The sequence below is a fragment of the Pristiophorus japonicus genome, chromosome 1 (genome assembly GCF_044704955.1).
Source record: "Pristiophorus japonicus isolate sPriJap1 chromosome 1, sPriJap1.hap1, whole genome shotgun sequence".
Classification (NCBI taxonomy): domain Eukaryota; kingdom Metazoa; phylum Chordata; class Chondrichthyes; family Pristiophoridae; genus Pristiophorus; species Pristiophorus japonicus.
In genome coordinates, this window is record NC_091977.1 from 96974575 (window position 1) to 96986946 (window position 12372).

At 43.7% G+C, this 12372-nt stretch overlaps 1 protein-coding gene across 1 annotated transcript; it reads right to left on the bottom strand.

Annotated features, from left to right (window-relative positions):
• Nucleotides 1-9063: 9063 nt before the first annotated feature.
• On the bottom strand, nucleotides 9064-10916 carry LOC139228619 (growth arrest and DNA damage-inducible protein GADD45 gamma-like). The gene is made up of 4 exons (XM_070859846.1): nucleotides 10728-10916; nucleotides 10229-10330; nucleotides 9922-10135; nucleotides 9064-9740 (listed from the first exon to the last, which is right to left on the bottom strand). The coding sequence occupies exons 1-4, from the start codon at nucleotides 10781-10783 to the stop codon at nucleotides 9627-9629; spliced, it is 486 nt and encodes a 161-aa protein (XP_070715947.1). The 5' UTR covers nucleotides 10784-10916; the 3' UTR covers nucleotides 9064-9626.
• Between the last annotated feature and the right edge of the window lie 1456 nt (nucleotides 10917-12372).

Here is a 12372-nt window from a genome sequence, read left to right on the forward strand (position 1 = left end):
TCGATGCAGAGAGGATGTTTCCCCTCGTGGGGAAAACTAGAACTAGGGGGCATAGTTTCAGAATAAGGGATCGCTCATTTAGAACTGAGGTGAGGAGGAATTTCTTCTCTCAGAGGCTCATAAATCTGGAATTCTCTGCCCCAGAGAGCTGTGGAGGCTGGATCATTTAATATATTTCAGGTGGAGATAGACAGATTCTTGAGCGATAAGGGAGTGAAGGGTTATGGGGAGCAGGCAGGGATGTGGAGCTGAGCCCAAGATCAGATCAGCCATAATCTTATTAAATGACGGAGCAGGCTCAAGGGGCCAAATGGCCTACTCCTTCTCCTATTTCTTATGTTCTTATTAACAGAAATTTTACATGAACATTGGCTAAAACACCCAAGTCCCTACCCTTGTGTGTTGTTACCTTGGTATGATTGGACTCAGATAAGTGTGAGTGTGAGGGGTCGCAAATGAAATGGGGATGTGATCATATAGATAGAGAGGGATGGGTTGAGGTGCAAGGTAAGTTGGTGTGAGTAAGGATGGGCAGGAGTAAGGTGGGGAAGGCAGACTGATGGGATAAGTGGCACAGCAGGATGAGATTGAATGTGGCTTTGCAGTAACGTTTCGTGAGCTACTGAGATCATGGAAAGGTTTGCGGCACTGCAGCCTGGTCCTCATGACCATATCCCTGCTTGTGTCCTCCTGTGCAATGTGCAACCAGGCTGCGGCGATCTCCTGGAGAGGTCTCTTCTGCTCATTGGAGGGAAGAGAACCTTCCTGTGTGCTGTGACTCCCTCTATAAGCATATGGAAGGAGTCATGGGAGAGCCTGGGTACAGCCGAGCACTGTTGTGCATTGCTTGTCAGTGTTTGTAGCACCTCAATACTGTAGAACACTGACGGCCCAACTGTCAAAATAAATGTGAACATGGCCCCTTTAAGGAGACCGGCTGATGACGTGTCACCAAATGATGTTATCAGACCAGTTTCCTTGTAATTAGCCGGCACCTCGCTGGGCAGGCTTAACAAGCCTTATCATCATAAAATTACTTGGAGAGAGCGGTCTATAGCCAGGAGTGGGCCGGAACCTCACTAAAGACTCCGGCCACTCCAGACTCGCCATGGTTGGCGAAATCGCAGCCAACATTTTTGTACCCACAATAAAAGGCTTTGATAATCTCAATTAGCATGTCCAGTGCACCAATTATTAACACATGGGAAATGATGACATAAAAAGAAAGCTTACCTCTTTTATTGTCCACAACTTCTGCAGGAAGAAAAAGGTGAAGTTTTCCATTTATTACCCTGAAGGAACTTAATTAATCCTCAGGAACCATGTGTTTTTCCTTCAGTCACTTCAGTAATGCAGTACTGAAAAATCACAACCCACTTGATGTCCTATTCACTCCCTGCCAAATAAGTGACACATGGCAAAACACATTGTGCTCTATTCCAGACATACTGTGTGCCTCAGTACATATGGTTCCTCTTCTATATGCCCAGGAGGTGCTGAGCAGGACATTGTTTTGTTCGGATATAATCTGACAATGCTGCCAATTTAGGCATTAAATCTAGGGCAGTTAAAAACCAAATTTCTGTGTCTGAGTTTCCTTGGTTTCTTATAAGTACAGTTTGTTTTAACATATAGAATGACCTGATGTTCAAAGAACATTCAATACTTTATGATAAAAACAAACTAAGACATCAGCTGGAGCAAATATAATTTGCTAATTATTGCATAGTCTTCGGGGTGGAAATTTGGCACCGCCCAATTTGAGGTGGTAACCCCACCTGGTTGGTAATTCTACCGCCTGTCGGTAATTACCGCCTACCGCGAAATTCAGTTTTACTGCCTAAAGAGGGGATTGTAGCAGTAAATCTGGCATTACACACGACCCTTGAGGCGCTAAACAGCAGTAAGTGGGGCAGTAAGATCAGAGCGGTATTCTGCATTTGGAGCTGCGCGACAAACATACTGGCGCCATCTGGATTCAATTGAGGCAGTAATATGACGCGGCATTGCCTCATGCTTATCATCGCTGCCTGCGCACTCTTACTGAGAGGGGGAAGATGGCAGAGGCGGCAGGTCATCAGCCTGCACACCAGTTCTCTGACACCACCGTAGAGGCACTCCTCAACTCAGTGGAGAGGCAACAGGAATTGGTGCGGTCAGATACTAGCAGGAGGCCACAGCCACAGATGTTTCGCTGATTATGGAGGGAGGTGGCACAGACTGTGTCTGCGAAGAGCACGGTGCCCAGTACAGCCATGCAGTGCAAAAAAAAGTTCAATGACCTGGCGTGGTTCATCAGGATGAGTATCTTTTACATTAACCTTAGCATGCCATGCACTGAGCACAATGTATAGTGTGTGCAGTCTCTCCTCAATCAGTATGTGTAGGACCCCATGCTCGTCATTGGTGAGCACAGATGCAAAGTTCGCGTTTCCAGCCTCAGCCACACCCTGGGCATCAATGCGCAGTTAACCTTCCTGCTCTGCTGTTGAGACCCACCTCCCATCTTGTTACCTTCTCAGTTTTCAGATGCATGTGGAAGACGGTAGCCTCACCTTAACTCTTAGGTGTTGGCCCCCAAATCCCAGCATTACCACACTTAGTGCACGCAGCTATTCTGAGTGACATCAACATCTGAAGACTCCCATATATTAACTTCGATGGTTTGAGGCGTGAATTGGCTGGAGTAGACTGGCAAATGATACTTAAAGGGTTGACGGTGGATAGGCAATGGCAAACATTTAAAGATCATATGGATGAACTTCAGCAGTTGTACATCCCTGTCTGGAGTAAAAATAAAACTGGGAAGGTGGCTCAACTGTGACTAACAAGGGAAATTAAAGATAATGTTAAATCCAAGGAAGAGGCATATAAATTGGCCAGAAACAGAAGCAAACCTGAGGACTGGGAGAAATTTAGAATTCAGGAGAGGAGGACAAAGGTTTAATTAAGAGGGGGGAAATAGAGTACGAGAAGTAGCTTGCCGGGAACATAAAAACTGACTGCAAAAGCTTCTATAGATATGTGAAGAGAAAAAGATTAGTGAAGACAAACGTAGGTCCCTTGCAGTCGGATTCGGGTGAATTTATAATGGGGAACAAAGAAATGGCAGACCAATTGAACAAATACTTTGGTTCTGTCTTCATGAAGGAAGACACAAAAAACCTTCCGGAAGTACTAGGGGACCGAGGGTCTAATGAGAAGGAGGAACTGAAGAATATCCTTATTAGGTGGGAAATTGTGTGAGGGAAATTGATGGGATTGAAGGCCGATAAATCCCCGGGGCCTGATAGTCTACATCCCAGAGTACTTAAGGAAGTGGCCCTAGAAATAGTGGATGCATTGGTGATCATTTTCCAACAGTCTCCTATCGACTCTGGATCAGTTCCTATGGACTGGAGGGTAGCTAATGTAACACCACTTTTAAAAAGGGAGGGAGAGAGAAAGCGGGTAAATATAGACCAGTTAGCCAGACATCAGTGATGGGGAAAATGTTGGAATCAATTATTAAGGATGAAATAGCAGCGCATTTGGAAAGCAGTGACAGGATTGGTCCAAGTCAGCATAGATTTATGAAGGGGAAATCATGCTTGACAAATCTTCTAGAATTTTTTGAGGATGCAACTAGTAGAGTGGACAAGGGAGAACCAGTGGATGTGGTGTATTTGGACTTTCAAAAGGTTTTTGACAAGGTCCCACACAAGAAATTGGTGTGCAAAATCAAAGCACATGGTATTGGGAGTAATATACTGACGTGGATAGAGAACTGATTGGCAAACAGGAAGCAGAGAGTCGGGATAAACGGGTCCTTTTCAGAATGGCAGGCAGTGACTAGTGGAGTGCCGCAGGGCTCAGTGCTGGGACCCCAGCTCTTCACAATATACATCAATGATTTGGATGAAGGAATTGAGTGTAATATCTCCAAGTTTACAGATGACACTAAATTGGGTGGCGGTGTGAGCTGTGAGGGGGCGCTAAGAGGCTGCAGGGTGATTTGGACAGGTTAGGTGAGTGGGCAAATGCATGGCAGATGCAGTATAATGCGGATAAATGTGAGGTTATCCACTTTGGGGGAAAAATCGCGAAGACAGAATATTATCTGAATGGTGGCAGATTAGGAAAAGGGGAGGTGCAACAAGACCTGGGTGTCATGGTTCATCAGTCATTGAAAGTTGGCTTATAGGTGTAGCAGGCAGTAAAGAAGGCAAATGGTATGTTGGCCTTCATAGCTAAGGGATTTGAGTATAGGAGCAGGGAGGTCTTACTGCAGTTGTACAGGGCCTTGGTGAGGCCTCACCTGGAACATTGTGTTCAGTTTTGGTCTCCTAATCTGAGGACGATCGTTTTTGCTATTGAGCGAGTGCAGCGAAGGTTCACCTGACTGATTCCCGGGATGGCTGTACTGACATATGAGGAGAGTCTGGATCAACTGGGCCTTTATACATTGGAGTTTAGAAGGATGAAAGGGGATCTCATAGAAACATACAAGATTCTGACGGGGCGGGATAGGTTAGATGCGGGTAGATTGTTCCCGATGTTGGGGAAGTCTAGAACCAGAGGACACAAGTCTTAGGATAAGGGGTAGGTCATTTAGGACTGAGATGAGGAGAAACTTCTTCACTCAGAGAGTTGTTAACCTGTGGAATTCCCTGCCGCAGAGAGATGTTGATGTCAAGTTCATTGGATATATTCAAGAGGGAGTTAGATATGGCCCTTATGGCTAAAGGGATCAAGGGGTTTGGAGAGAAAGCAAGAAAGGAGTACTGAGGGAATGATCAGCCATGATCTTATTGAATGGTGGTGCAGGCTCGAAGGGCCGAATGGCCTACTCCTGCACCTATTTTCTATGTTTCTATGTTAACATCTCGTCAACCATGCAAGGCACTTCAGACAGACGGATAGAAGCACACTAATTCAGATGTTCTGTTTCATCTTGCAGGTGAAGCTAGCATGTAACCACCCAGAGCAAATGCAGACCGAAGGCATGGACCTTGACCTGCGGGCCCTCAGCAAGGTCAAGCAATGCGTGTCTGCCCTCATGGGCATACAAGTGGGTGCAGTGGCGGTGGGTGAGACTGAGAGCCCTGGGGACAGTGATGGCATGTTGAGGACCTTTGCATCTTCAATCAGACCACTTCGCCCTGACACCACAGGGACGTTACACGCGTACTCACATCATGATTTCCCTAGCAGTAAAGGGCGAGGCAGTAGTTCTTTGCACTGTCACAAAATCTCAACCGAAGTTTGTAGCAGGCGGTGCATCACCGAACACAGGCGCAGAGCCATTAGCAGCACGATAAAACCTCTCCGGGGCGCTATCGGCTGACGGTAACCAGCCGAATTTCGGCCCCTTACAGTTCTGAGAAGATATGGTGCCAACAAAGTTAATAATTTCCCTGTGTCTTTACAAGAAAAATATAAAAGTCAGGCATCTATGCAGTGCAATGTCAAAGCGTGGTAGGATGCAGGTTTACATCTGTAACTTTCATCTTAACAGATTTCCCCATCTCAGCTAGTCATTGCTGGAGATGCCAACATTACCCCATGTGGAGAGAAGGATGATCGGAGGGCAAGTCAACTTACATTTCTCATGGAAGTTGGCTTAAGAATGACAATGGCAAAGGTTTGGCAAGAGGTTACTTATTACCTTGTTAGTCAAAAAAAATGAACTGCAGGGACTTACGAAGAGAAATGGTGGTGGTGTCAGGTCAGAGAGGCTCTAAAGTTTAAAAAAAATGGAACTGGTTTTGTTTTAATGGTTGTGCTCATACAGTATTTGAGGCTAAATATTATCTATACCTTAAGTAATGAAACTGTCAAATTCACAATATAAATATATATAAGAACATAAGAAATAGAAGCAGGACTTCACATTCCTGCCTGTTTTCCATGACCCTTGACTCCCTTATAGTTCAAAAATCTGTCTATCTCAGCCTTGAATATATTCAATGACTCAGCCTCCACTGCTCTCTGGGGTAGAGAATTCCAAAAATTCATGACCCTCTGAAAGAAGAAATTCCTCCTCATCTCCATCTTAAATGGGCGACCCCTTATTCTGAAACTATGTCACCTAGTTCTAGATTCCTCCACGAGGGGAAACATCCTCTTAGCATCTACTCTGTCAAGCCTCCTCAGAATCTTGTTTCAATAAGATCACCTCTCACTCTTCTAAACTCCCATGAGTATAGTCCCAACTTGCTCAACCTTCCCTCATACGACAACCCTTTTATCTCAGGAATCAACCTAGTGAAGCTTCTCTGAACTGCTTCCAATGCAAGTATATCCCTCCTTAAATAACAAGACCAAAGCTGTACGCAGTACTCCAGATGTGGTCTCACCAAAGCCCTGTACAGTTGTAGCAAGACTTCCCTGCATTTATAGTAAATCTTACTAGCATTGGCTTCACAAAGTGACTGACATGATTGCAAGCTAGATTTAAAGGTACACTCACCCGCAAGCACTTAGGTTATTAGGATCTGTATGCCATTGTGAGTTGTGTATTTCCAAGCCAGCTCTAAGCTTCCAATTTGCTTTTCTCTGATTTTATTCCTGCCATACCTACGCGCATTAAACACTCTGCTGTTTATGCTTCTTTGGATGGACAAACAGTCAGAGGAAGAGGAGGATGGACAAACAGTCAGAGGAAGAGGAGCAGCAGCAGCAACCAGGAGAAGCAGCAGCTAGGTCTGTTAGATGACAGCAAGTGAGGGGGGCTGCTCGTGTAAAGCTTTATCCAGCCCATGGGGTCTACTAGCCAAGATTTACTTTCTTGGATACTTTTGAGGAACAGCACAGGAGGAGGATGTGATTTACTACAACTTGCATTTATATAGTGCCTTTAATGTAGTAAAAACTCCCAAGGTGCTTCACAGGAGCGATTATCAAACAAAATTTGACACGGTGCCCCATAAAGGGATTATAGGAGAGGCGACCAAAAGTTTGGACGCAGAGGTCGGTTTTAAGGAGCGTCTCACAGGAGGAGAGAGAAGCAGAGAGGTTTAGGGAGGTTAGGGCCTAGGCAGTTGAAGGCATGGTCGCCAATAGTGGTGCAAAGAAAATCAGGGATGCACAAGATGCCAGAATTGGAGGAATGCAGAGATCTTGGAGGATTGTAGGGTTGGAAGAGGTTACAGATATATGGAGGGATGAGGCCATGGAGGGATTTGAAAACAAGGATGAGAATTTTAACATCAAGGTGTTGCCAGACCATGTACCAATGTAGGCCAGCAAGCACAGAGGTGATTGGTGAACAGGACTTGGTGCGAGTTAGGATACAGACAGCAGAGTTTTGGATAAGCTCAAGTTTCCGGAGGGTTGAAGATAAAAGGCCAGCCAAGAGAACATTGGAATAATTGCATCGAGAGAAACAAAGGCATGGTTGAGGGTTTCAACAGATGAGCTGAGGCAGAGGCGGAGATGGGCAATGTTATGAAGTTGGAAGCCAGGCAGATATCAGAGCAAAAGCTTACCTATTTAGGGTTAAGGGCCGAGAGGGAAGAAGGTACTGTTATCTTCCGTTGATGGAACCACCATTCAATAATGTATGGTATATGTCTGTACTGTAATCAGGAGGATGGTGGCTATGCATTCTTGTTTCCTGGTAACAAAGGCTCAAACCCACAATGATCAGTTGTCCAAAGAAAAAATTGGTGACGATTCTCTTTTTGGGAGAAAATGGGAGATAAGTGGCCTTTATTTGGAGTCAAGGTGATAAAAGTTGACACTTGGCAAGTAACAACTTATTGCAAATCATTTAAAAGAAACTAAAAATACAACTATATTTAAAACCTGCATAGGTACTAGGGAAAAGAACCCCAGTATAGTTGTTACAGTAATAGCCAAATCCAAGGTAGCATTTCTGAGATTGTCCAATCAAGTCAATGCTGTATTGTAGACTCAGTAATCTGGTACCTGAGCCAGCCAGGTTCACACTACTCCATCATCATCAGCAGCAGTCCCTCAAAATGAGGATGACTTGCTTCCATGTCAAAAAAGGATGAGTTCACAGGTGGTTCAATGAAGGACCTAATATTCCAGGTCCTGAACTACAACCTGAAGGGTGGAAGATGCCTGTGCATGGATTTTTTTTTGTTAAATGTTTGGTAGCTGTTGCACACCAGCCACCACATGGGTTTGACAGAGCTAGGTCTTGATCCAGTGCACTGTTAAATATAATTTAAAGGGATAGTCAGTCACCAAAGGATTCTTCCTATGCAACTCCAGATAATACTAGTAGCCAATGCTCTGATAGGGTAGCCCTGGCTGGACAAGCAGCAAGAAGATTATTAATGTTTTGCTTGCTAAATACCAGAACCCCTGCATCACTAAGCCTGGACTGATCCACAAAAAGATGTATTAAACTACTGAGTTGTTTGCTCAAAATTCTTAGAACATGGTAATGACATCCTAAATGTGCCAATACCAAAATGGACTTTGAACAGTCAGATACAAAAATTAAACAAACTCTTAAGTATTACCTGGAGTCTATTGGTCCTTTTTTAAGTGTACATTCAGGTCTTAAAAGATTAACTTTCAAATGTCCTTGGTTCTACATAATGGCCATTGAAAAATAAGGGTTTACTACATTAAATCTATTATATAGTTCCCCACAGTGGATGCTAGTGATTGGTAATTCTAGTAATTATAATACAAAACCAGAGTAAAGATTTATAACAAACTGAACCAATCCCTGGTCAAGTTCACTTAGCATTTTTTTTAAATTAATGTTTCTTCAGGTGTGTAGGATTGCCATTGCAATTAGTAATTACTTAATCACCTCACTAGCATTCCCCAGACACAATGAAAATAAATTGAAAAGAAATAGTAGAGACTAGGGAGATTACTGCTTGAAAGTTTCCCCAAATGTAGGATTTCCCCTTGCCCTACTTAGTTATGCAAGCAGTTGCAACCTACATTCTCACCCATTCTAGAGACAGCTAGTTTAAGTGGGCAAAGTTTCACTGACTCTGTTGATACTTAAAACAGATGCAAGAACTTGAATCAATGGTTTTAAGCTATAGTGCCCTTTTTGTAATCAATAGATCAAGCATAAAATAAATGAACTTTTTTGTCTGATATGTTTTATTTCAGCATTTATTCTGCTTTACATGAAATAATATCCAATTTCATAAAAATACATGTCTATTAAAAAATATTTTCTAGTTGTGTAGAGCTCACAGCTGTAAATAGGATGTGAAGTCCATTGTGGCAGTCAAATATTAAAAAAGTTAGACTGTTCCACAACTAAATGTAGATAAGTTCATGGAACTAGAAAAGAGTCCCACAGCCTCCATGCAGGTCTTGATCCATCATTTAATCTCCTCGTTACAGAAACAGGGCTCTGTGGCATGTGCAGGACCGCACAGTATACTTCTTGCTCACTCTCCTCACTACTCCGGGTCCAAGCTGTTGTGCAACTGTCCACTTATTAAACCTGTTGCAGTCATCAGTGCTGGCTATCAGTCCACTGTGTCCCAGATTCACCATCATAAAAGGTACTGGTCACATGCCCATGCGACTTGACCAAGATACCAGTCTAATCCACAGATCCAGGAAGCCAACATTTTTCCTTTGACAAGGAGACTTCAAAATACATTTCCAGCAACCACCAAGTCTATGCAACAACTTCAACGCTCAGGAAAGGAAATGTTGGGGACCCATTGATTGGTGCAACGGCTCTCTTCACAGAAGACACCAAGTTTTTCTAAAGCTGGATCTTTCCAAGAGTCTTGGCTTGGATTCTAGAAGTGATTAAAAAAAATGCAACAAAAGTCAGGTACATGGTCATATTGCCAAGTCACACGCTGTATTTCTAGGTTAAACAAACCTGCTTCCATCATTAGCACGGTTAAAGTTTCCAACAAAAAGCACCTTTAAAAAAAGTGGCAGTTACCACTGCTAGTTACTTAAAAAGACACTCACCGTGACCAGGATGCAATGCATGTCCCTCGGCTCTTCGTTGTCAGCCGCGTTGCCGACGATCTCAGCCAGTCGCTGGATGTCATTTACTCTCACGATGTTAATGTCATTGTCGCAGCAAAATGCTTGAATTAAAGTGAAATGGATTTGCAGAGCAATGTCACCTTCATCCTCCTCGTCGGTGGCCAAGAGGCACAGCACCACACTGTCCGGGTCACTGCAAAAAAAAAACACGGTCACCACCCAGCTCAATCACAAAACGGAAAAATCGGCGGAGTGCATTAAGAAGCGTGGCTTGTGCGTAACTTACACATTCATGACTTTTGCAGACTCGTAGACTCCAACCGTCAGGCAGTGCTGCCGGTGTGCGGAGCCCAGCAACTCCTCCAGGGCTTTGCCAGCAGCTTGCATCCTGAAAAAAAATGGGGAAAACAATATAAATAAAAGGGGCAAGTCAATGAACAAATCCTCACACCGAGGTACAAAGCTTCAGTGTCCAAGAGGCGATTTATTGCCCGCAGCACGGCTGCTCCCCGCGCCGGGCTCACCTGTTGCTGAGGTGGAACAGTTTGGTGTTTTTTTTAATTCGTTCATTTGCTGCGAGCTGCCCCCAAAGTGCCGGCTTTTGTTTTTTTAAACGGATCCAGTGTCCGCCGCAGCCCGGCTCTCGCGCACTAACCGACACCATCACTCGAGACGGCGGGTTCCAAACAACAGCTCGCCCGCAGCCCCACCGTGCAGTGTTAGCAATCCGATCTTACAACACACACACACACACACACACACAATATTGCAAATACAATCCGTACTTTTCGGTGCTTTCCACTTGGGTCTCCTCAATGGCGTTGAATTCCTCCAGGGTCATATTGATCCCAGGATGTAAGAAACAATCGCAGCTGAAGATTGAAAGTTCCTGTGGATGCGCGCAGAGTTCGCACTGATTGACACTCCGGCGTATTTATGGCCTTCTGCTCTTCTCAGCTTTGCGCCGCTAGCTCGCTCTGCTCTGACTGGCTGCTCGGCGCCGCTCCTTTTATAACGCGCCGCCACTGTGGCAGGCGGCAGCGCCGCTCGCTCCCGTCTGATTGGTGCAGAGAGGAGGCTCATTAATTATGCAGGACTGGTTCCCCACGTGGGGCGGGGCTCCGGCTCAGCGTCTGCAGTCTTTTGTTGTTGTTACCAGGCAAAAAGTGCTTTGGTAAAGGCAGTTGCTTTTTTTAAAAATAATATATTATTAAATACGCTAAAAAGACAAGCAAGGAAAGTGAGGAGAAAATGGGGTAAAATGTTGCATTACAACAATTTTTTAATGTGCAATTGCAAATTCCAAATCTCATATACTGTAAAAAACAACTTTTATTCTTTTTAAATTTGAATTAATATATAGTTTAATTGGCAGGTCATTATTTCCACTTAATTCGCCACCCCAATCTTCGTCCGTATTGCAATATATTATCATTTGTCGTTATTACTGCAGACAGCAAAAAAATACTTTGCTATTTAATAGTAAACTTTTCTTTTGTCTCAGGCATACACTGCACGGCACACGCTGCTCATCACCATATCTATAGAGAGCACAATAGGAGTTTCAGGAGTTTTTGGCGTGTGGCAACATTAGGAGCCCGGTCAGATGAACCTTTTCTTCCTTGAAACATTGCTACAGCTGCCACTTTAGTAGGAGTTGTGTGTGTGTGTGTGTGTTTGGGGGGAGGGTGTTGAAATGATATTAGTGTAATTGAGGATGCATAGTGGAACAATATCGAACGCAAACTAACTGCAAGGTATTCTAAACTGTACAAATAAACGAAAGCTTAGCAATTCGTAAATTCTTCAGTGCTGCACTTTTGCTTAATCGGCATTGCTGGATCCGTTTATTAAACTACACCGCATCTTCTACACTTAACAAACATGGTTTAAAAAGAGAAAAAATAATTCAGGTCAGCTGTTAGCTTTTTGTTGTGCTTAAGCCTTTCTTGAATGAAAGGAAAGCAACGCACAGTGTTGATATTGCTGCTGTGTTTAATGCTGAGCCAGCAAAAGTATTCCTGAAAATCAAGTCCTTATTAAAAATATGCATAATTTACAATAGGCTTTTTGTGTGAAATAGCTGTAGAAAGTATTTGCAATACTTTTTTGATAAATCCACTCTGTGTGTTGGGAGTGGACTTCGGGCTTTATTGGGTAAAGTTTATTAAACTGTCTTTATTCGCAGTTACGAGCATAATTTTGCGTGTTAATGGTCCATCTAGTGGTTGCAGGTAATACAACACTACAGGCCAATTTACTCTGTGAATTTAATTTTTTCGAGTCATTTTTCTCCCTTCCCTCCTTGCAAAATAAATAGACATACACAAACCATAGTGCAATACTAGTTAAACGCTTTAATGGACTATGCCTCCATGTTTAACTCTGCTCTGATGATTACTGGTCATTGAACAGCAGAATGAAGTGTAA

Bases quoted from the DNA above. Each gene is read 5' to 3' on its own strand.
- LOC139228619 (XM_070859846.1), bottom strand. From the start codon at position 10,783: ATGACCCTGGAGGAATTCAACGCCATTGAGGAGACCCAAGTGGAAAGC. The intron at 10,136-10,228 runs GTAAGTTACGCA...TTTTTTTTGCAG, and splicing joins TCTGCAAAAGTCATGAATGT to TGACCCGGACAGTGTGGTGC. The intron at 9,741-9,921 runs GTGAGTGTCTTT...AATCACTTCTAG, and splicing joins TGCATTGCATCCTGGTCACG to AATCCAAGCCAAGACTCTTG.